A 25,832-nucleotide genomic window follows, 5' to 3' on the forward strand; every position below is an offset into this window, starting at 1 on the left:
ACAGCACTACCTTCGCCTGGTCGGAGGTCACACCACATGCCAGTCAACATTTCGCCCCTCCCAACTAATCAATGCACACTTAACCATTGGCCACCCTAACTGGATGAACCCGTCTAGCACCAAGCCATTGGCCCCCAGTGAATCACCTGGGCTGGACCCTCCAGCCCCTTGACCTATAAAGGGTGCTACATGTGCTTGGCTTGCTCTCTTTTGTCATCCTCGAGGGACCACCCTGCTTTACTCCAGGCTGAAGACTGCAGAACAGCGCTGGAGACACGTGGTGAGCTGTGCATTGAATAGGGTTGTGGGAGTGTTTGTTGTTGTCCCTGTGGCAGACAGCCGTGCCTGTCCATAGTCAAGGGGTGGCAGGTATCGCAGTTACTTCTCCCTTGCTTGTATGTGTACCTGTACTCTGTCCCCACACCGTTTTCCCGTGTATTGTACTGCCGATCTGACTTTTCCCACGCTCGGCTATTCCAAGCGCGTTTGTGCGAATATTGTAGCCGCTTGTGTTGTTCCCAGGCTTTTCTCCCCTTGTAAATAAACTCCTTATTATTAAAACTGTGTGTCCAGAGCCCTTGCCTTTGAGACCCAAAGAATCTGTCTCATTTCCATCACAGCACTGGGTCAGTATAAAACTGCTCCCCTACCATCAACAGTTAACACATTCTACAAGCTAGGGCCTGCAATTTCCAATACTTTTTACTGTATGAAAAGATTAAAAATGTACTCATACCATAAACAGTCAGCTGAACTTTGCGTGTGGTGTAGCCTGCAGCATTTGTGGCTGTACACACAAATTCCCCAGTCTCTGCACCACTTGGAGAAAATATTAATAAACTGCCATCTGATTCCACACTGAAATTCCCCAAACGCTGGATAATGAGTTCATCATTCTGTAAGGGAAGGTACAAATTATTTGCACAAAATGAATCCTTTTGCTTTTATGGACTTTAATGAATATGGGCAACGCAGGATATCATTTGACATCACACGCATCACGGTCAACTCTGCAGTGCGATTGTCAAAGGACCGGTATTAAACAATGATTTCACATCACTTTGCAAAATATTTATCAAAATTTCTACAATTTCTTAAGTATTTTTGTTATCACATTCACAAATTATTGCTAGAGGCTTGAACCAAGTTGGTATAAAGCAACGCACAAATTCAGAATAGAGATACCTAAGATAATTCTGAAACTTAAGGATTATCAAAACTCATAAAATTCATTGTATATTTTGTCATACTTAAAGAGATCTGTATCTAGTACATTTTGTTCACTCTTTAGCTGCATAGGCATTTTCACTGACTATGGGTGAGACCTCATCAGTTATCAAAGTTTTACTGGAGATGAACTGGCCTTTTACTTGCTAATCCGCCTCTCTGAGATAGACAGCCCTGGCCGGGGGGTGGGGTAAGGGCAATGCTGGAAGGAATCATGTACTACAAAACCTGAACATGTCAATATTCTGTCCAAAAAGCCAAAAGATTTGTCATTTCTTCCATCTTCTTTGTAATCTCCTTTCCTGCAATTTATTATTTGCTTTGAAATTGAAAACTACTCCAATATTGTGAACACTGAGTTATGAAAGAGCACAATCATTATATATACTTGCTTTGGGGACAATGTACTGTACCTGCACAATATCATAATATTCCAACCTAAATGACAACCATTATAAATGCTGAAGCTGTAGTTGACTTGTTTCTTTCATGAATCCTCTTCATTTTTGTAATTAACAAGACCTACTCTGGCACTTGATTTCCTGGGCGGTAGAAACTTCTAGAAGCTTGCACAGTGTGTGGTTATGTGTGAAAGCCTCAAAGTGATGGTCTCCAGACCACTCAGGCGTGACACTTTCTTACAGTGCATTTCACCAATCAAGGTGAGCTTTAACGTAACATCCTTCGCCTAAGGTCAACATACCCATTGCCAAATTTTGGAAATCTGATTATTTCACAGTTGCGAACAATCATTGTTCAACTCTTTACAGTTTTGCATCTAGTTACTGATCACATTTAATGAGTTTTAATTCCCTGGAGACATAGAACAATGCAACATGGATACAGGCCCTTTGTCCCAAAGAATCCATGCTGCCTACGGTGCCCACTCAGTTACTCCTAATCAGCTCATCCCCCTCCAAGCCCTGACCCTCCATGTACCCATCTACGTGCATCTTCAATGACACTATTCTACCTGCCTCTTCTGGCAGCTTGTTCCACACATTCACCACCCTTCGCTTTAAAATATTACCCCTCAGGTCCCTTTTAAATCTATGTGGCTAGTTTGGGAATTCAAACCCTGGGGAAAAGACTGCTATAATCCTCACTACATATGCCTCTCATCTCATAATTGTAAACATTTCTATAAGGTTGCTCCTCATTCTCCTATATTCGAAGGAATAAAGTCCCAGCCTGATCATCGTCTCCCTCTGGCTCAGGGTGATCAAAACTGTACATAGTATTCCAAGTATGGCCTTACCAACTGCAATATAATTGCCCAGCTCCTATACTCTGTGTCTTGATGAAGGCCAGCATGATAAAAGCCTCCTTCATTACCTTTCCTACCTGTGATTTCAATAGATTATGCACTTGTACTCTTGGATTCCTCTAGTCCATAAACTCCCTAGTGCCATACTATTCATAGAACAAGTCCTACATTGGTTTAGCTTTCCATAATTGCATCACCTCACACTTATCTGTATTGAAATCTATTTGCCATTCCTCGTCCACATCCCTAACTGATCAAGATCTCCCTGTAATCTACGATAACCTTCATCACTTTCAACAACACCTTCTGATTTTGTGACATCTGCAAACTTAGTGATCCAACTTTGTGTACTTGCATCCAAGTCATTTATATAAATAACGAATGACAGGGTTACCTACACAGACTCCTGTGGCACACCACTAATCACTGGTCTCCATTCAGAGAAAGAACCTTCAACTGCAAACCTCTGCTTTCTACCAATGAGCCAATTTTCAATCCACCTAACCTGGATTCTGTGGGACCTAAACTTTCAGACCAGCCTACCATGAGGTACCTTGTCAAATACCTTGCTGAAGTTCAAATAGACAACATCCACTGCCCTAACCCTCGTCTATCCTTTTGTTTACCTCTTCAAAAAAACTCACAAAGCTATGCTGAATCCTGATCAGTCTCCGTCTATCCAGTGCTGGGAAATCCTCCAGTCACTTCCCCACTACTGATGTCAAGGTGACCAGCCTTGTGTTTCTTTTCTTGCCCTTGCTACCCTTCTTAAACAATGGAACATTAGCCATCTTCCAATCTTAGGGAACATTACCTCTGCAAAGAACAATACAGCACAGCACAGGCCCTTCAGCCCACAATGTTGTGCTGATTTTTCAACCTTAGATCATCCTAACCCTTCCCTCCCACGTAGCCCTGCTTTTTACTTTCATCCACGTCGCTATCTAAGAGACTCTTTAAATGTCCTGCAAGGGAAGGAGGTTATCACAAGTTACGGGGGGGACCTTGATCAGTTAGGGAAGTGGACAAAGAAAGGCCAAGGGATTATAATACAGCTAAGTGTAAGCCATGCATTTCTTAAAGTTAAACCAATCATGCCTCTACCACCACCCCTGGTAGCTTGTATAATGCACCTACCATTCTCTGTGTAAGAAACTTAACTCGTGACTTCCCCACTATATTTTCCTGCAATCACCTTAAAATTACGTCCCTTGTGTCATCTAATTCCACCTTGAGGCAAGCAGCTAAGTGTCTCCGGATACCATACTCATGGTAGACTTTCTGAATGAGGCTACCATAGGGAACCTTACCAAAAAGCTTATTAAAATCTACATCCACCACATCCATTGCTCTGCCTTTGTCAATTTGTTTTATCATTTCCTCAAATAATTCAATCAGGGTTGTCACCTGTCCCTTAGAAGTCATGCTGATGTCCCTAGTCTCTGGATAGTCCTCTGCAATTTTTTCTCCCATCTCCCATGAAGTCCAAGGATGCATAGTGAGGCCCTGGGGATTTATCCACTTAAGGCATTATAAGGCTGCAAATATCTCCACTTTGGCAATATGAATTTCCTCTAAAACATCGCTTTTTTCCCCTCATTGCTTGAGCAACCATGACTTTCTCCTCAGTAGACACTCAGTAGATACAGTTTACACTGAAAATCTTATCTTCTGTGCCCTGAGACGTAGGTAGTCATGCTGATCTCCAAGGGGACCTACTCTCTCCATAGCCACCTTTTTATGCTTAATATATCCAGAAGACCTCCAGATTTTCCTTAATCTTACCTGCCTGATCCATCTCATACCCTCTTTTTGATCTGCTGATTTTCCTCTTAGGATAACTTTTTAAAATATTTATCTAGAGATTCATTCACCCTTGACCTCTTAAACCCAATGCGGGCTTCTTTCTTTTTCTTGACCAGATTTGTGACATCTCTGATTGGCCAAGAGTCCCTGATATTGCCAGGTTTTCCCTTCATTCAAACAGAAATATGCTGCTCCTGGACATCACTGTTCTTAAAGCTAAATATTCAAATCCAAATCTCAACAAGGTGAGTTATCTGTAGAAATCATGTGCTGTCAGGATCATTATCAATCAGATAAAGTTTTGAGCTTTATGACATAGAAGTGGTCTAATGAATAACGCACTGTTCCAATGCAATGTTACATTGATGCATGCCAACACTACATTGGACAGCTCAACTTTTATGTGACTGATGCAGTTCAAATGTGACTTCAATTTACCAATGCTGGAAATAAATCCTGTTTCATACATTGAGAGCCTTTTGCAGTAACAAAGGAACACAGGCAACTCTATTGTAGTTCCCAGACATCAGATATCAGCTAATTCATGTTTCAAATAAATGTCTTGGGAATATTTCAAAAGGGGCTGTAGTACATGTACAGCAGAAATGCTACATAATATGTGAATTCCCCAAAGATATTTCAATGAGAATCTACTCTATTCCATTATAATTAAAATTGTGAAACATGTACATGACGATATTTCAGCTTGAATTTAGTAGTACGTGATTATATTATTAGCAGAACAGAAATACATACTTATGAAATTGGAACACTAATCAATTTCAGAACAAATCATTTGAGGCAAATATTTCAGAATGAGTTTCCTGGCAATTCTAAAGGCAGGAGATTTTGGCAGCCTGCTTGCAAATTAGGGCACATACCTTTGACCAGCTAATGGAAGGCTTGGGAACACCATGTGCTTTGCAGGGTAGCCGAACTGGGACTCCCTCAATGGTACTGAATATCTGAGGTCCATGTTGGATGGTGGGAACAACTGAAAAAGATGAAGCAAACCATTAATGACCAGATATATAGGACAGGATGCAGATCTAAATGGACGATGGTCCACTAGGAACTGGCGCCTGTCCGTCCTTCTATATTCAACAGGTCTTCTATTTCCGACTCTAAAAATTGAATAATCAGTTCAGAAATATGCTGGGGGTTAGATGTTAGTACACTGGACTGCCCCTCCCCTTAAAGACATCACTCATTCCAGGCTTCAGGCTCCTTCACCAATAATTTAACAACTCTATCACCATCACCAAGGTAGTAAGTTCAAATTTTCTGCTTAAGTTTTGCATCTCACTTGCTATTTAAAAAAACTTACATTTGGCATTCAATAATTAATTTATTTTCATGTTTTTTGGAAGTTTTAGAATACATCTTGAACAATTTTTAGAGCTACTTGAGAAGATACTAGGACAGCGACTAGAAACCTGGTCCAAGAGATAAGTTTTAAGGATCATTTTAAAGGAGAAAAGAGAGGCATAATGGCAAAGAAGTTTCAAAGCTTTAAGTCAAAATAATACAAGAAAGATTAGACATCATTACTGGAGACCCTAGACACCACTGCAGGACACAGGGCAGGTTCCTCAACCTCACTGTTTTCATCTCTTTTTCACAAGTGGCTAACAATGTGCTAACATGATGTGCTGTCCTAACACTGTTCCCCAGGACCTAGACAACATAAAGCACATCTATCTGATGGCAGCTGCAAGCGGTTTGACTCTTGAGGACCTAAAGAAACTAACTACAGTCCAAGTTTGAAAAGTGGCTTGAAGTGTGAATTATATCCTTGTACGATGGGGTAACAACAAATTTTTAAGCATATGCATTGGATCTGAACCAATATGACTGGTAATTAATGCTTTGAGGAATGAATGGTGGCTGTCACAGCCATATGCTTTATGCTTGTAAATGGGGTGCAAGGCAGTCCAATTTCTAGGCCCCTATCAAATTATAAATGAAACATTTTATCACATTTGAGCAACATAATATTCTGCTGCTAAAGTGTTTATGCTACTTTTTGAAACTTACAAAGTTTAAAATTTTTACTGGACTTCATTCATTAATTTCAAGTATATACTTGACACAAACTCAGCATTAAGTCATTTATTTTCTTTGAACTTGCAACATTTTTAAGTATGACACCTGAAGTATGACAGAAGTGATGGAAAACCCTGAAGTGGTTTGTTTTGTGCATGACACTTAGTTAACAGCTTTTCAGGTTTAGTCCTATTTTGGGCATTTTGTAGATAAGGTGGTCTACTCCTGCTATTTTCTCATTTGCTTTTTTTCCTAATTTGATTTCTATAATTATACAAATGGCGTGAATGATGGAGGTGAACTGGAAATAGCCTTTCAATGAGATGTTATCAGTTGCATTTTGGAACCCGTGCCAGTGTATGGGGGCAAGAAATATTTTCCAGACTAAGCTGCCCTTCACAGGTTTAAAAAGGAAATGAGGGAATTTTTAAAGTGTTGGTGAAATTAGTCCAAATCATAGGTGTCAAACACAAGGCCCGCGGGCCATATCCGGCCCGGCGTACAATTATATCCGGCCCGCGAGATCATTTTAGATAGATCTATTATTTTAATTATTAATGGCCCGGCGAAATGAAGCGCTGATAACACACAAACTACATATCCCATAATGCAGCGCAACAGCTGCCGATAGGCTACCCGGGAACATTCCCGCGTCAAGCGTCTGTTGCTGTATACAACGCTATTCTGAAGTCAAAGCTGCAGTGTAATGGGACACTAAAGGCAAAGTACGACACTACAGGGCCCGTACAGTTTATTCGCTCCATTCCTGAAGCAATGCCTCAGCTCCGTCTACATGCGGCTCGAACCTTGTGCATGTTTGGTAGCACATATCTGTGTGAGAAGCTTTTCTCAGTGATGAAGATTAACAAAACATCACACAGGAGTCGTCTCACTGATGAACTCCGTCCATCCTGACGGAGTCCATCCTGAGAATCTCCACAACACAGAACCTTACACCAAACCTAAACGAATTTATTGCCAAGAAAAGATGCCAAGCATCCAGCTCTGACAAAACGGCATAAGAGCAAAGAAAACTGAGTGTTTTGATTTGTTGTTGTTTTAACTTTTGCTGAAAAGCACTAATTTTATTTATATTTTCAGGGATTTTTTGCAGCATGCTCATATTTCTAACTTGTATAATACTGACAGGAGATATTTTTATGGAGAGTAAAATATTTAAGTTATTTAAAGTTTTAGTTTATTTTTTCTGGAATAATATTCCTGTCTGTTTTTATTCATATTTATGTTCAAAAAATGTTTAGTTTTAGTGTGTTCAATAAATGTTTATCCTGTTCGGCCCGCGACCTAAAGTGTGCTTTGAGTTTTGGCCCCATGTGCAATTGAGTTCGACACCTCTGGTCCAAATCATTACTGATAGTGCACAAAAGGGAGAATTTTTTTTACTGCTCATTCCATGTTGTGTTCATTCCAAGTACATATGGTTATACAAAGTTTGAAGAGAGACTTAAGACCATAAGACAGAAGCAGAATTAGGCCATTCAGCCCATTGAGTCTGCTCCACCATTCTATAATGGCTGATCCCAAATCCCACTCAATCCCATATACCTGCCTTCTCACCATATCCTTTGATACCCTGACCAATCAGGAAACAATCAACTTCCACCTTAAATATACCCACGGACTTGGCTTCCACTGCAATCTGTCACAGAGCATTCCACTTACTACTCTCTGGCTAAAAAAAATTCCTCTTTACCTCTGTTCTGAAGGGTTGCTCCTCAATTTTGAGGCTGTGCCCTCTAGTTCTGGATGTCTCCCCCCCCCCCATAGGAAACATCCTCTTCATATCCACCCTATGTAGTCCTTTCAACATTTGGTAGGCTTCATTGAGATCCCCCCCATATCCTTCTAAATTCTAGTGAGTACAGGCCCAAAGCTGCCAAATGCTCCTCTTACGTTAAGCCCTTCATTCCCAGAATCATCCTTGTGAACTTTCTCTGAACATTCTCCAATGACAACACGTCCTATCTGAGATATGGGGCCCAAAACTGTTGACAATACTCTAAACACGGCCTGACCTGTGCTTTATAAAGGCTCAGTATTATCCCCTTGTTTTTATATTCTATTCCCTATTAAATAAATGCCAACATTGCATTTGGCTTCTTTACCACAGACTCAACCTGTAATTTAACCCTCTAGGAGTTTTGCATCTCTGATGTTTGAACCTTCTCCCCATTTAGATAATCGTCTGCACCATTGTTCCTTTTACCAAAATGCATTATCATACATTTCCCAATACTTATTCCATCTGCCATTTTTTTGCCCATTCTTCCAATTTGCCTAAGTACTGCTGCAATCACATTGCCTCCTCAGCACTACCTACCCCTCCACCTATCTTCGTATTATCTGCAAACTATGGCACAAAGCCATCAATTCCATTATCTAAATCATTGACAAGGAATGTGAAAAGTAACGGTCCCAATACAGATCCTGAGGAACACTACTAGTTACTGACAGCCAACTAGAAAAAGCCCCCTTTATTCCTACTCACTGCCTCCTGCCTGTCCGCCATTCCGCTATCCATGCCAGTATCCTTCCTGTAATGCCATAGGAATTTATCTTGTTAAGCAGCCTCATGTGGCACCTTATCAAATACCTTCTGAAATCCAAGTAAATGACATCCACTGGCTCTCCATTGTCCACCCTGTTTGTTACTTCCTCGAAGAACTCCAACAAATTTGCCAGGCAAGAATTCCTTTTACAGAAACTATGCTGACTTTGACTTATTTTATCATTAGTCTCCAAGTGCCCGGAAACTTCATCCTTAATAATAGACTCCAAAACTTTCCCAGCCATTGAGGTTGGGCTAACTGGCCTATAATTTCCTTTCTTTTCAGACGTACAAAAAAGCTGGATGAACACAGCAGGTTGGGCAGCATCCTGGCGAAGGGTCTCGACCCGAAACGTTGACTGCTTCTTCCAACGGTTGCTGCCCGACCTGCTGTGTTCATCCAGCTTTTTTGTATGTCTTATTTGACCACAGCATCTGCAGTGTACTTTGTATTTCCTTTCTTTTGCCTTCTTCCCTTCTTAAAGAGTGGAGTGACATTTGCAATCTTCCAGCCCTCTAGGACCATGCCAAAATCAAGTGATTTTTGAAAGGTCATGACCAATACATCCAGACTCTTCAGACTTAAATGTTCCAAACAACAAAACATTAAGTTTTACCAGAAAAGTTTTGTGTGCGTGTGTGTGTGTGTTTGTAGGGGTGGACTAAACTAAGTTAATTTTGAGTACTGATGAAGTTGGCTTTAAAAGCTAAATGTTGTTTCTGAGCTGACAACTTTTTATTTAGAACATTTTATGTTCATTTTTGTGCTATGCCTATAAAACAAATGCTAGTTTTTTTCTGAAAACAGAAGAACTAGCACACAGATTTATCTTTCTCCCAGATTAACTCTGCACTACAAGCTTATCATTCAGTCTGGGAAAGTCATTAACTGGAGAGGACACAAGCTGCACTGCAGTTTCCTGTTGAGAATTTAGTGTGGACCTACTTCAGTTATTAACATAAGAGTAGCTGATTTTTATCTGTCAAAATCATCATAACATTCAACGGACAATGTTCAGTGTTTCAATACGGAAAGAGTGCAGGAATAACATAAAAGCACACAGTAAGACTTTTGACAGGTTTATAAGGAAAGAAGATAGTAGGTAAATTCAACATTGGAAACTGAGGAATTATTAAGTAGAAATAGAGAAATAGCTGTGATTTTAAATTATCATTTTGGATTGATCTTCAAAATAGATATTAAACACATGGAGTCTGAGGGGGCTATAGGTGGAGGAATTCATAATAGTCTCTCTAGAAAACAATTCAAGGCAAACCCATGAGATGAAAAGAAAACAAACTCAGTAGAAGAGAAAACACTTCAGAGAGGGAAAACTGAATTAATATTGCAGATGGATAGCGTACAGTAGGACATCTATCTCTACTTCAATCCAACTACGTATGCGTACGTGTATGTAGCTACCTCTCTCACTATCTATTAACTACCTATCTAGCAATGTAACTATCTATCAGATACAAATAAAGGAAGTGAGTAACCTGAAATTATTGAATTCAGTGTTGGAAGTTTTCAACTTGTCCCAACAGGAAATGGCAGGTTGCTTGTCAAAGATATCAGCATTTGGAAACCCATGGCCTAGTGAGGGAGAGCCAGCATAACTTAGTGTGGGGCAGGTCGTGTCTTACCAACTTGACTGAGCTTTTTGACAAGGTGATGAGAGAGATTGATGAAGGTAGAGCAGTGGAGGTTGCCTACATGGATTTTAGTGAGGTGTTTGACAAAACCCCTCATGGGAGGCTAATCCAGAAGGTTAGGATGCATGGGGTCTTGCAGCAATGTTCCCTTTAACCTGTAATGACCAGTGTGCACAAAAATCTTGGTTGTGCAATTTTTTGCCCTGCGACAACATTATGTGCACACTAAATTTTTAAGTGGAAGTAAACCTGAAGCTATTCTAAGGATAACAAACTGCCAAGTCTAGTGTGTTGATCATTATTTAAAAGAAATAAAATAACTGTCAATAAGAACTTTGATCTCCTCTGGGTTTGATCGTTCTCTCCAGCAACTTCTGCATTGTGCCAAGACACACAGGTAACACCAGTTTCTGTATTGTACATCAATATTTCTCATAGCTGCGCGTCTTGACTTTGTGAGCTTTCAGTGTAGAAGTTTCTACTACTTCCTTAACCCATTCCGCTTTAAATAAACTGACAGTTCTTTTGCACTTCAGTCTATAATTAGTGATGTTCTGCAGGGATCTTTGCTGGGACTCCTGCTGTTTGTGATGTATATAATGACTTGGCTGAAAATGTAGTGGGTTAGTAAGTTTGCAGATGATAAAGGTTGGTGGGGTTGCGGATAATGCAGAAAACTGGCAAAGAATACAGTGAGATATAGATCACTTGCAGATATAGGTTGAGAAATGGCAGGTGGAGTTCAACCAAGACAAATGCAAGACCTTAACAGTCTTGTTGAGCAGAGAGATCTTGGGATCCAAGTTCATAGCTTCATGAAAGTCGCTACACAAGTCAATAAGGTGGTTAAGGCGGCTTATGGAATGCTTGATTTTATTAGTCAAGGCATTGAGTTCAAAAATCAGGAGGTTATGTTGCAACTTTATAAAACCCTAGTTAGGTCATAACTGGAGTACTGCGTACAGTTCTGGTCACCCCACTATAGGAAGGATGTTGAGGTTTTGGAGAGGGTGCAAAAGGGGTTTACTGGGACACTGTCTGGTTTAGAGGGCACATGCTATCATGAGAGGCTGGATAAACTGGGGCTGTTTTCTTTGGAGTAGTGGAGGCGGAGGAGAGATTTTTTAGAGGTTTATAAGATTATGATAGGCATAGAGAGAGTGCATAGGGAGCATCTTTTCTCCAGGGTAGAAATATCTGATACCAGTGGAAGGTGAGAGGGGCAGGTGCAAGGGAGATGAGAGGGTTAAATTTTTTTTACTCAGGGAGTGGTAGATGCCTGGAATGCGCTGCCTGATATGATGGTAGAGGCTTTTAAGAGATGTTTAGATAGGCACATGACTGTGAGGAAGATGAGGGATATAGACATAGCATAGGTAGGAGAAGTAAGTTTTAGGGATCTTTTCAATTTTTTTATCTGGTTTGAATAACACTGTGGGCTGAAGGGCCTGTTCTTGTGCTATACTGTTCTATATTTTATGCTATATTGAGATTCACTACAGCCATGCTGGACACCACAGACAGATAGATCAGAGAAAATAGGTGGGATGAAGAATTAGAGTGATGGCCAACTGAAAGCTCAGGGTCACTCCAGAATTCTCCATGGCTTCTAGAGAAGACCAAGGAGACTGGAAAATTGCAAATGCAACATCATTATTCAAGAATGAGGTGGTGGGGGGGGGGGGGAAGAGACAGAAAATAGGAAATTATTGCCCAGTCAACCTAACACGTGTAATGGAAAAAATATTAGAACACCAGGAATCAATAAGAGAAATAGGTCCTTCTGCCCAATGAATCTATACCAACCATCAAACACCCATTTTCCTCTCAAATATCCATCTATGGATCCACTGTGGTCAATTTACAATGGCTAATTCACCTGGCAAGTCACATCTTTAGGATATGGGTGAAATCATATGCAGTCAGAGATGAATAAAGGGGATCTTTTCTGGTTGGCAGCTGGTGGCAGGGGTTGGTGTTGGGTTTTACATTATAAACCACAAAACTATAAGACACAGGAGCAGAATTAGGCCACTTAGTTCATCGAATCTGCTCCGCCATTCTATCATGGCTAACTTATTATCCCTCTCAACCCCATTCTCCTGCTTTCTCCCCATAACCTTTGACACCCTGACTAATCAAGAACCTATCAACTTCTGCTTTTAATATACACAATGACTTGGCCTCAACAGTCATCCATGGCAATGAATTCCACAAATTCACCACCTTCTGGCTAAAGAAATTCAGCCTCATCACTGTTCCAAATGGACATACTTCTGTTACAAGACAGTGCCCTCTGGTTCTAGACACCCCAAGTTTGGAAACGTCCTCTCTGCATTCACTCTACCTAGGCCTTTCAATATTCAATAGGTTTCAATGTGATCTCCCCTCATTCTTCAAAACTACAGGGAATACAGGCCTAGAGCCATCAAACGCTCCTCATGCATTAACCCTTTCATTCCTGGAAGCATTTTTGTGAACCTCCTTTAGACCCTTTCCAATGCAAACTTATCTTTTTTTAGATAAGGAGCCCAAGACTGCTCACATACTCCAAGTGCAGTCTGACTGATGCTTCATAAAGCATCAGCATTACAACTCCGCTTTTATATTCTAGTCTTTTCAAAATGAATGTTAACATTACATTTGGCTTCCTTTCAACCAACTCAACCTGCAAGTTAACCTTTAGGGAATCCTACATGAGGACACCCAAGTCCCTTTGCACCTCTGATTTTTGAACTTTCTCCCTGTTTAGAAAATAGTCTATGCCTTTATTCTGTCTACCAAAGTGCATGACGTTACATTTCTCTACATTATATTTCAACTGCCACTTCTTTGCCCATCTCCTAATCTGTCTAAGTGTTTTTGTAGACTCCCTGTTTCCTCAACACTAGCTGCCCCTACACCTATCTTCATATTATCTGCAAATCTGGCCACAAAGCCATCAATTTGGTCATTTAAATCAGCAGTCTCCAACCACTGGGCTGCGGACTGGTACCGAGCCGCAAAGCATGTTCTATCAGCCCGCGAGATAACGATATGATTTGGTGATATGAAACAATGAGTCAGCTGCACCTTTCCTTATTCCCTGTCATGCTCATGTTGAACTTGAACGCATGCAAGGTCATTACCCATGCAAGGTCATCAGTCAGTCATTAACCTACAACTACTCAATGAGTAAAAAACTAACGTTGCCTGAGAGTTTCTTTGGAAGAGGTGGTAGGGGCATAATAGGCCTAACGATGATGATAACCTAGAGACAGCTGAGACTGAGACCGCAAAAAAAAAGAAAGCTTCCTTCAACAGACAGCTTGTCTCCACAAATCACACACAGGGGGCTTGAAGCGTGCGAGTTACCGGTCGCATTAAAGCCATATTTTATGTACGACTCGTTGTATTTTCTGTTGAAGGAACTTTTTTTTTTGAAGTCTCAGCCTCAGCTGTCTCTGCGTTATCATCATCATTAGGCCTCTTATGTCCCCTACCACCTCTTCCAAAGAAGCCGTCTAATGAAGCAATGAAGCCCTCAAAACTGCTTTGGCACCTTGAGTCCAAGCACCCTGCACTTAAAGACAAACACATTGAGTTTTTTGAGCAGAAGAAACATGGGCAAACAGGACAGAGCCACCACCTCCACAAATGCTGCTGCTCTGAGAGCGTCATAGTTAGTGGCTAGCCGTATTGCGAAGGCTAAGAGGCCTATCACTGTTGGTGAAGAATTGATTCTGCCTGCTGCCAAGGACATGTGCCGTGAATTGTTGGGAGAAGCTGCAGCTAACAAGATGGCACAGGTTTCTCTTTCAGCTACCACAGTTTCAAGGAGAATCGATGACATAGCGGAGGACATCGAAGCACAGCGGTTGGAACGGCTTAACGAGTCAACATGGTATGCTATCCAGGTCGACGAGTCTACCGATGTCGACAAGGCAATACTGCGGGTTTATGTGTGATATATATTTCAAGACGATGTGCACGAGGATATGTTGTGTGCACTGCCGCTGCCAACTAACACAACTGGGGCAGAACTATTCAAGTCTTTGAATGACTACATGTCAGGCAAACTGGACTGGTCATTCTGTGTTGGAATATGCCAACGGGGCTGCAGCTATGACTAGACAGCTGTCTGGTTTCACTACCCAAGTCAAAGAGGTTACTCCTGAATGCCTGTCTACACAGGGAAATGCTGGCCAGCCAAAAAATGTCACCTGATCTTAACAGTGTATTGAGTGACGTTGTTGAAGGTATCAGTCACATCAAAGCAAAAGCCCTTAACTCACATCTGTTTGAGCAGCTTTGTGAGGAAATGGATGCAGAGCACAAACGCCTTCTCTTACACACTGAAGTCAGGTGGCGATCAAGGGGGAGGGCCCTGTCCAGGGTTTTTGAGTTAAGAGAGCCACTACAGAGATTACTTTCAGGGAAAAAAGTCACCTCTGGCAGCACACTTCAGTGACGAGGAGTGGATAGCAAAACTCACTTATCTGTGTGACATCTTCAACCTGCTCAATGAACTCAATTTGTCACTTCACGAGAGAATGACAACTGTCTTCAAGTTAGCAGATAAAGTGGCTGCTTTCAAAGCCAAACTGGAACTGTGGGGACTGCGAGTGGACAGGGGCATATTTGACATGTTCCCAACATTAGCTGAGATTTTGGGAGAGACTAAGGCTGCACCGTCCTTCTCACAGCTGGTGCGTGATCACCTGTCTTCGCTGTCGACAGAACTCGAGCGTTACTTCCCAACCACAAATGACCCAAGACGTGCAAAGGAATGGGTCCGTGACCCATTTGTGAATGTCCCTGGTGAATCATCCATGTCAGTGCGGAAAGAAGATCAACTCCTCGAGCTTGCAAATGACGTTGGGCTGAGAAGTATGTTTGACATAACATCCCTGCCGGCATTCTGGATCAAAGTCAAGGCTGAATATCCTGAGGTAGCGAGGAAAGCACTGAAAACGTTGCTTCCATTTCCAACATCATATCTCTGCAAAGCATGGCTTTCTGCAATGAATGCAACAAAAACTAAATTGCGGAATAGACTGGATATAAGGAACCCCCTTCGAGTATCGCTGTCTCCCATCACTCCTCGATGGGACCGTCTTGTTGCAGGGAAACAAGCCCAGGGCTCCCACTGATTCAGCGATATTGGTGTGTTGCAATGATTTTATACGTTCATACGAAGAGAATATGTGCTGTGTGTTTAATGTTAAATTTGTTAGATAAACCCTTTTAGAAACAAAATTGAGTGTATTAGCGACTTATAACTGACTTATTCGGCTGTCCATCGATTTTCGATGATGACTGAGGCCTGGGCAAGGTTGTATGGAAGACCTGCAGTTGCCCATGCTGCAAGTCTCCCCTCTCCATGCCACCGATGTTGTCCAAGGGAAGGGCATTCGGACCCATACAGCTTGGCACCGGTGTCGTCACAGAGCAATGTGTGGTCAAGTGCCTTGCTCAAGGACACAACACGCTGCCTCAGCAAAGACTCAAACTAGCGATCTTCAGATCACTAGACCAACGGCTTATCCACTTGGCCACGTGCCACACACATAGTTGACTTATCACCTATATTCCAGTCGTGATTAACACCCCCCTCCCCCGCCCCGTCGGCTGATCCGCAGGAATATTGTCAATATTAAACCGGTCCGCAGTGCAAAAAGGTTGGTGACCCTTGATCTAAATCATTAACATATACCATGAAAAGAAGTGGTCCCAACACTGACACTTGTGGAACAATACTCGTCACCAGCAGCAAACCAGAAAAGGCCCCCTTTTTCCTACTCAATATGTTAATGATCTGGATAACAGAATTGATGGCTTTGTGCCAAGTTTGCAAATGATAAAGATGGGCGGAGCAAAGACTAGGTAGATGGAATATAGTATAGGGAAGTGTAATGGGGAGAAAATTCAGAAATCAGATGTGTAAAGGGACTTGGGAATCCTCATGCAGGATTTGCTAGAGGTTAACTTGCAGGTTGAGTTGGTGGTGAGTAAAGTAAATGCAATGTTAGCATTCACTTTGAGAGGACTAGAATATAAAAACAAGGACAGAATGTTAAGACACTGGTCAGACCGCACTTGGAGTACTGTGAGCAGTTTTGAGCCCCTTATCTAAGAAAGGATGTACTGGAATTGGAGATGGTCCAGACAAGGTTCACAAGAATGATTGAGAGAATGAAAGGTTTAACATATGAGGAGAATATGATGGCTCTGGGCATGTAATCACTGGAGTTTGGAAGAATGAGGCAGGATCTCTTGAAATCTACGTAATTTTAAAAGGCCAAGATAGAGCGGATGTGCAGAGGATGTGGACAAGTCTAGATCAAGAGAACAGAGGCTCTGAATACAATGACAGGCTTAGAACAAAGATGAGGAGGAATTTCTTTAGCTAGAGGCAGGTGATTCTCTGGAATTCATTGCCACAGATGCCTATGAAGGCCATGCCATAGGGTAAATTTACAACACGGGTTGGCAGGTTCTTGATTAGTAAGGGTGTCAAAGGTTAAGGGTTGAAGGCAAAAGAAAGGGATCGAGAGGGAAAATAAATCAGCCATGATAGAATGGCAGAGCAGACTCAATGGGCCAAAAGGCCTAATTCTTTTCCTGTGTCTTGTGGTCTAACTTCAAAACTGAGAACAAAACCTTCCACTTTTGAATTACTGGTGATGTCGTGGGAATGGAGCTGAGGCTAGTAAATCAAGATACATGTTGCCCTTGAATTTACTGAGTAGTAAGGAAGGTGGAGAGACGGAAGGGTGAAATAATTCCTCCTTTTCCAATACTCCTGCGAATAAAGCTAACAGTCAGGAGTAAAAGCATTCAGCCATATCTTTCTTATTGTCCCACTAGACAGAAAAGTAAAAAGGAAATGGCATTCATTGAAAGGGAACAGGAAACCTATCAAGATAAAATGTTCTTGTAAATAATCTGTTTAGTTGTTGCCCATGGTGACACATCTGGTAAAGCTAACATGTTATGAGGAAATCACTTACAAATCATTTACCATTATATTTTTTCACAATTGTTAAATAACAAAGGAAAAATGTAACATAATTTCAATGGCTCCAAATAAAAAGGCTGAAATGGGGATCAACGTTATCTCAAATATTTCACAACTCATCAACTTGCAGCGCTCCTTCTACTCCAATCACATGGTCTCCTAGGACAGGCAGTTGAATCTCACTCACCAAATATATTCACAGTAGTAGTTCTGTTGCTTGTTCCAGCCACGTTACTGGCAAGGCATGTGTATTTTCCACCATCTCGTAGGCGAATCCTTTCAATATGAAGGCTTCCATCCCTACGTATGGTCACGTAACCATCCGACGTCACCTAGAGGAGGGCAGAAAATTTGTGGCATTGACATAGAACCAACTGATTCACTCACAGATTTATGCTTCTCCACAGTAAGATATCAGAGTTGCAGTTCTGTGTTGGGAAGTGAATTGCCACCAGAAAATGATGATGATGCACAGAAGTCAGTAAGCGTCCCAAGGAAGATTTGCGACCTGAAACTTCGACTGTTTGTTCGTTTCCATGGATACTGTCTGACCTGCTGGGTTCCTCCAGCATTTTGAATGTGTTGAAGTAAATAAGCAAGTTTACAATTTTGGGAATAATTTACACTTGGAAGGATTTCATTGACAGCTTTTTCCCATGTTTTCCCTATCCCTTTACCTCACCATGTACATCTGGCTCAGCTTCACCCACTCCTATTCCCAACACTGCCTGTAAGGAATTTGTATATAATCCCCAAGACCATGAGGGTTTCCTCCAGGTGCTCCAGTTTCTTCCCACAGTCCAAAGACGTGGTCATTGTATATTGTCCCATGACTAGGCTAGGGTTAAATCAGGGGACGGTGGGCGGCACAACTCAGCATGACTCTATTCTGTACCACAATAAATAATTCTTTTAAAACTTCATGTTTCCTCTTTAGGGACCACTGATGAACACCGGCGTCTCAGGGATACGATTAGCAGGCCTGTTTTCTCCTTCGGATTCTGTTCACCATCTGTGAATTTAATCGCGCTGATTTCCCATTCCCAAGTTTCCCTTTGTAGGTTTCAGCATATTTCTACTCATTCAGTTTCTTTTAAAGTGGGAAGATGATGGTATATGTTGTACCTTCTTTAATCAATGTAATTAATATACAGCAATAACCATTTCCTACTGGAACTGCTTAATTAGAATTTCCACTTCCATAATATAGGCTGGTTTATGCCTGATCCAGTCTGTGTCTTGCACTAACTTCCTGCAGCTGTAGAAATCTTTTACAGCCTCAGAAACACAGAGTGTGATCAGGCTCAGCCATAATAGCTTTCCCCCCCAAAGAAGTGCTCATAGGTTAATTGGTTACTGTCAATTATCCATAGTATAGATGGGTGGTAGGAGAATAGAATGAAAGAGGTGGGCAAATGAGACCATGAGACTACAAGACATAGGAGCAGAATCAGGCTATTCAGCCCATCGAGTCTGCTCTGCCATTCAACCATGGCTGATTTATTAACCCTCCCAACCCCATTCTTCTTCCTTCTCTCCGTAACCTTTGATGCCCTGGCTAATCAAGAACCTGTCAACCTCTGCTTTAAATATACTCAGTGACTTAGCCTCCACAGCTGTCTGTGGTAATGAATTCCACAGATTCACTACCCTCCGGCTAAAGAAATTCCTCCTCATCTCTGTTCTAAATGGATGTCCCTCTCGTCTGAGGCTTTGCCATCTGGTTGTAGACTCACTTTTATAGAAAACCCCCTCCTTAGATCCAATCTATTCAGGCTGTTCAATATTTGATAGGTTTCAATGAGATCTCCCATCATAACTCTGAACTCCAGGAAGTACAGACCTAGAGCTATCAAATGTGCCTCATATGTTAACCCTCCCCCCCCTCCCTCCCCTGGAATCATTCTTGTGAACCTTCTGTGGCAGGAAGAGGTTCCAGCTAACTATGTGGGGAAATTGCGTGGAGTTCACTCTGAGTAACATTGTTTGGATGAGTAGAAAGGCATCCTTCTATAACACAAGAATATATCAACTGGCTGCATCTCAACCTGGTATGGAAACATCACTGCCTTTGAACAGAAAATTGTACAACATGTAGCGGATATGGCTCAGTCAGTCCCAGGTGAGCTTATCTGCATGAAGCATTGATAGACATGCCGGAAAGCAGCATCTATCATCAAGGACTCCCGCCATCTGTGACATGCTCTCTTCTCACTGATGCCATCACAAAGGTGGTACAAGGAGTCTCAGGACTCACACCACCAGGTTCACCAACAATTATTATCACTCAACCATCAGGTTCTTCAACCTAAGGGAATAACTTCACTTAACTTCACTTGCTCCATCATTGAAATGTTCCCACAACCTATGCACTTACTTTCAAGGACTCTTCATCTCATGTTCTCAATATTTATTGCTTATTTATTTATTATTTCTTTCTATTTGTATTTGCAGTTTGTTGTCTTTTTCACACTGGTTGAACAAAAGACAAATGGCCTTTCATTGATTCCGTTATGGTTATTATTCTATTACTGAGGATGCCGCAAGAAATTAAATCTCAGGGTTATATATGGTGACATGTATGTACTTTGATAATAAATTTACTTTGAACTTCTGAAAAGCCATTGAATAGTTTTTAAATGTCACTGATGTTCTAAGACATTTAAAAACTGTTTAGAAGAATTAAAATAAGCTTAAAGGTATTTTTTAAAAAGTCAGTAATAAATTATTTAGAATCATATTTAAGTGATATTAATTCGTTGAAAGTGGCATTATTAAGTAAAATAGATAATAAACACTTGGCATTAACCCTTTCACATCCCCAACATTGTAAGGGAATAGCATAACTGACTTAGCCCTAGACTCAAATCCGATTGGAGTAGAAATTCAGTGGCAGAGTGGGGTGCATTGTGCAGTGACACCCACCTTCAGCTGGTCTCAGACATCTGCGCTACAACATGGTGCCGCGTACATCTCAAAAGACTTGCATGTTAACAGTTCTTTACAAAACCACCAGCAAAAGTAGTTTCAGCCCAATTTTTACATAACATCAACGCTGAGAGAAAAAAAGAGGATATTCTGTCTATTTCACATCCGAATGAAACAGTAAGAGCTCCTAAAACTGTTACTGAGTGATCTAGATAGCACTCATACCATAATTTGTCCGGACAGCTGATGCATATCAAATAGTAGCCTTTAATCTTTACTGTGATCGTCGCATCATAATCCAATCTGAAACTAGCTCTCTGTTGAAGCCTGGAGGAAAGGAAAGACTTCCTTGATTATGGATCAGAATGTAACTACTATCTAGTCTATTATCTTGGCAAAAGTATTCAAAAGCAGGGGAAAGATTTCCATTGCTCAAAGCCTCGGATATGTTTTGCTCTTGGCCACTGACAGAGGAAATTGGAGTATCTGCTCTGTGCCACGTGTAAATGTCATAAAGCTAATCCGAGAGTGAATGGGGATTTCCTGCCATGGAGGTTGGGTTTCTTCTAGGCAAATATCTAAATGGAGGAATGCTAATAAAAAAAAATTCAAAACAAAACTGCTGGTTCCTCAGATTGCCAGAAACTCAAGGGTCCTGTTTTAATATTGAGCAAAGAGGTTTAGACACGAGGGTGCTGCTTCTGACAGGCACTGGATAGATCAGAGACTGGCAATCACTTTCACTGGTACAGTTCTTTTTTCCCAATTTGGTCCTCGTGACTGGATCAACACCAACCTGTTTAAGTTCCCTGTGCTTGTAACGTTGCCTGGATGTAGGTTTATTAAGTGTGTGTGTACGTGCATGTGGAGGGAAGGTAGTTGGGAAGGGAAAAGCATGAAGGAAAGACAGCCCTTTTGTGTTTAATGCAGCTACCAATTATTCTATAGGGCTGCTCTGAGAACAGTGCTTGGCTCATCGTTCCTTTGTACAGTAACACATACCCTTTAATTATTCTCGTTAGGAACATGGCAGTGTGTTCTGTCTGGGAAATGGAATATCTGGCAAGAACACACTGAACTCCCGCCACCCGCTCCGATGCAGCGCATACCTCCTGGCCACCGACCCCTGACCAGTGGAAACTTCACAGGCCAGGCCTTGGCAGCTTTGCAGTTGAAGGAAGAAATGTAGTGGAAGAAAAGGAGGAGAGATTCTTTTAGATCATTACTCATGTTATTCTGTGCACTTCAGGATCTAAATTAGCAATCATTTGATTTAGTTTTTTTTTACCCTTTCAGATTGTTTGCAACTTGAAGAAGCAACAGTAACAGGAGATGAATGATTTGTGGGAACAGACTGAGATATCATTAACCCATTCAAAAATGAAGCCAATTTCAATAAAACACTAAACCTTCAGGTTTCTTTTCAGTTTCATATCTAATGCACTTTGGAAACAATTCTACTCATTAATGCAAATATACTGAAGATGCAGATTATATGGTAAACTTTCACATGTGAGATCCTAGGAAACAGTCTTTCCAAGAATGCTAAGATCTGTTCTATCTGACTTAGACAAGCAGCATAACAGTGCACAGCCATCATCCTACAGGCAGGACTGGACTGAGGGACCATTGCATTCAAAGATTATGGGTTGGTCTTTGTGGAAAAGTATTAAAATTGTAATTAATGTCAAAATAATACACATTCTGTCAACTTCTTGATTTTATTTGATTTCAAGCAGTCTGCATCTTTCAATTCGCACATTTGCAAATTCTGTTGGTCTAATGACAGAAAACCCAGTGCTTGCTACTACAAATATGGACCACAAACTGCCTAAGAAAACCCATAAGTCAGCATAATTTAGTAAACAGCCCATCATTTTACTTGGGCTGATGTGTTGGGTTGATTTTTAGAATTTGTCTCTTGTTGGGTGGGACCCATTTAGGGTTAGCATATTCTGCTCCACTGTCTGTTCTTTCAGAGAGCAATGATAACAACTGATTCTCCAACAGACCTCACCCTGTCACTTTGTGGGCAACTCCCACCTAACCTAAACTGAGCATAGGTCTAACCTCCCCAGATTCAAGTGTCTTTTCAATTATCACTCCACACCTTCAATCCTACTTTCCTGATCTAACTCTACCATGGTACAGCTTGCAGACAAAGGGCACACACACACAGTGTAATAAAAGATGCCTGCTGGGAACCATGCACAAGATTGCCTTTAAAATGCTTCTTCTCCTTCTCTGCCAGGCATGGAGTATTTCATTAGCCAAGACATCCAAGGGACAAAGTTCCTCATTAAATGCATTAAAAAAGCAACACAACAGCAAATATGCCATAAATTGGAGGATACACTGCCATAATATTCCTACTCTAAGCTGTCAGAAGCGTGTCCTTCACTCATATTTCAAGTCTAGAGTGGTTTTAGTGAGGCCCCAAAAAGATACGTTGCCTCTTGTTTCAGGAAGATAGCACTATGAGTTAAGTAGAAAAGCAGGAAGGTATCAGATTTCTTCCTTAACACAAGTAACACCTTAAGAGCAATGCACCTAGTACCAACTACACCATATACTTTTTTCCATACCATTTTAACCATTTCTAAAGTCAACCATTACCCAGTTCCCTTTTACGCATTCAGTTACACTCACAATATTACCAAAACAGCTAAGGGAAAAGTATTCATCCCATTTCCTCGTCAACACAAGCATCACTATTTGATATTTTTCATGACTTCCTCTGTTAGTGTAAAAGTAATCCTGGTCTCTTCTCAGAGTTAAGGCCTTCATCCTTAGTAAAGTACAACTCTAATAATCTGGTACCCTTGGGATTTTTTTCAATGCTGGTCTGACAAATTTTCTTGAGTTTAAAAGGAGCATGGGAATAAAGTGAGTTTAAATGAAGCATGAGATGGCATCCAGATGTACTGAAAGCGAGGTAAACAGGGCTGCAATGCATTTAAAAGCAGTCGGGGAGCAGGGCTCTGGTGAGTTCAAAAGAAGCCTTGGAAACAGGTCCCAAGTGAGTCTAGAAGAGAGTGGAAAACACACCCCAATGAGTCTAGAAGGGATTGGGAGTCAGGGCCCTTGTAAGTTTAAAAGAGAAAGGGAAAAAGGGCCCAGGTGAATTCAAAGGGACTGGTATCATTGCTCTGGTGAGTTTAAAAGGAGAAGGGAGAGAGGGCCCAGGTGAACTTAAAGGGACTAGTATCAGAGCTCTGTTGAGTTTAAAAGGGAAAGGGAAAGAGGGCCCAGGTGAACTTAAAGGGACTGATATCAAAGCTCTGTTGAGTTTGAAAGGGAAAGAGGGCCCGGGTGAATTTAAAGGGACTGCTATCAGGGCTCTGAAGAGTTTAAAGAAGCTTGGGGATGGTGCTGTGCTGATGCTAAATGGAGCTCAGGAAATGGAGCCCTGGTATTTAGAATGAACATGGGAAACAAGCCAGGTGAGCCAGGTATTGAATCAAGGAGATTTCTGAACATCACCACAGCGAGGATTTTGGAGATTTGCTGCATCTGCTGACTGAACTCATTCCGTATTTCCTTCATGGCTGTGACAGCCTCCTGAAAGTAAGCTTCGTAAAAATGAATGGGGACACAAGTGACTGTAGATGTTGTAATCTGGAGTAACGCAAAGTTTATAAACCTATTTATTCAACTTATCCTATTTTTAACTTGATTATTGGGACAAATTCTCTGTTAGTCTCTCCAATGAAATTAATCATAAGATAAAGTGACCTTTAAAGGTATTATCAATAGAACCTTTTTATAACTATTGTTTCTTCCTCTCTTAAAACATACTATGATTTTTTTCACCCAACACCTGATACGTCACAATGTTGGGTTTTGCATGGGAGAAAGGGGAATGCTGTAGAAGGGACAATAGGCTTGGAAATAAGAATTGCCTTTTCACAATCCCATTTAGTTGAAAGTGCGGGGTAATCCACGTGATATTTCTAAAGCTATGAACATATCACAAATTGCTAAGCAATAGTAAGTTCTTCCTGCCTGTCATACTAGATATGTCATATTGTAACATCAGCATGTTGTAAAATGTCTCTAAAGTTCACCTTCGTTGAAGTCATAGAGTGAGTTTCAATGTTAGAGCACAATACATTATTGCTACCATATGACATGCTGGCCCTACTGCTCAAGTTCAAGTCCAAGTTTAATTGTTATTCAACCATACATAAATATCCATGCATACAGCCAAACAAAACAGCATTCCTCCAGAGTCACGGTGCAAAACACAGTACCCACAGTCTGCTGTCTTATATGTACTGTGTACACATTGACAGAAGACAGCAGTAAAATACAGATACACTCAAAATATTTTCCAAGTCCCTGGGTCCATGAATGTAGCTGCAATTTGCAGTTGAACACAATATATTTTGTCCTCTGCCGAGCGAACACTGGAGAGCAGCACTGACTCCAGCATGCATGCCACGCCTCACGGTCTCCAGTGAAGTGCAGACTGCGACGCCTCTCTCCTGGGTGGCTGCAGCTTGAAGCCCAGTCCTCGCTACAACCGAGGCCACGCAGCATCCCCCCGCCGACTAGTGTATCTGACATGCGGCATTCCACATTAACAATGTCCAAACGGCTCTTGTGATCACAGGAAAAGCAACTAAGATGATCACTTGCTGTTAGACTCCACGTCTGCTTTGTGCATCCACTTTGACACCTCTTTGATCCTGGCAGCAGCACGATCTGCAGCAAGTCCAGCTCCTTCCGTTTCTCCACCAATGACTAACTTGCTGATGGGTTAGACCTACAGTACTTTAAGTTCCTAATGTCCAGCAGGGTCTTGTGATTGTACAAAATACATTTCTAAAAAAAAAGATAGCAACATCTTTGATTGGCCCCGTAGAAGCCAGTGTGTCAGCGTGTGCCACCATCATACCGGAAGCATCCCTCCCTGATGTAGAGATGTTTGCAGGTAGTGGAAAAGCGACAGAAATTGGAGATACTAGACGGTTGTAATAAGAAAAGATTCTGCGGACTCTCCAAGAGATCAGGCAGCAAAGTGAAGAGTGAAAGTGTCAATTTTTCAAGTCAATAATCATTCGTGAGAAATTCAGGCATTTATTTTCACTGCTGGATACCTGCTAAAAGCAAGCAAATCCACCCAAGGACAACAATGTGTGAATATAAATCAAGAATGTTGCTGGCCTCAAGTTCCCTAACTTGCAGTTGAATGGACCAGTGGCATTTGTTGGCTCATTTGTCACAGTACTGGCTTTGTTTTGAAACACATTTCATTTCTGCTGAAGGCTCAAAATGAAATCTTACACTGATCTGTAAAGGGTAATGGGAGGATGGTCATTTCCACATTTAAC

At 41.4% G+C, this 25,832-nt stretch overlaps 1 protein-coding gene and 1 long non-coding RNA gene across 3 annotated transcripts in view; one reads left to right on the plus strand and one right to left on the minus strand.

Moving 5' to 3' along the window:
• The window catches only part of hmcn1 (hemicentin 1), a 489,515-nt gene that overhangs the window by 253,393 nt on the left and 210,290 nt on the right, over nt 1-25,832 (minus strand). The window contains exons 19-21 of the mRNA XM_073063293.1: nt 17,756-17,900; nt 5,182-5,294; nt 737-896 (exon numbers count right to left, since the gene is read on the minus strand). Of these exons, the coding sequence (XP_072919394.1) occupies nt 737-896; nt 5,182-5,294; nt 17,756-17,900 (418 nt within the window). The remainder of the gene's footprint in view (nt 1-736; nt 897-5,181; nt 5,295-17,755; nt 17,901-25,832) is intronic.
• LOC140737113 (uncharacterized) lies at nt 245-21,908 on the plus strand. Of its 2 annotated transcripts, none has more exons than XR_012101060.1 (3): nt 245-280; nt 4,417-4,545; nt 21,519-21,908. It is a non-coding gene; the product is annotated as an uncharacterized lncRNA (long non-coding RNA). The 2 variants fall into 2 exon arrangements; XR_012101061.1 differs by having other exon boundaries at nt 21,793-21,908.

This window comes from Hemitrygon akajei, chromosome 12 (genome assembly GCF_048418815.1).
Source record: "Hemitrygon akajei chromosome 12, sHemAka1.3, whole genome shotgun sequence".
Classification (NCBI taxonomy): domain Eukaryota; kingdom Metazoa; phylum Chordata; class Chondrichthyes; order Myliobatiformes; family Dasyatidae; genus Hemitrygon; species Hemitrygon akajei.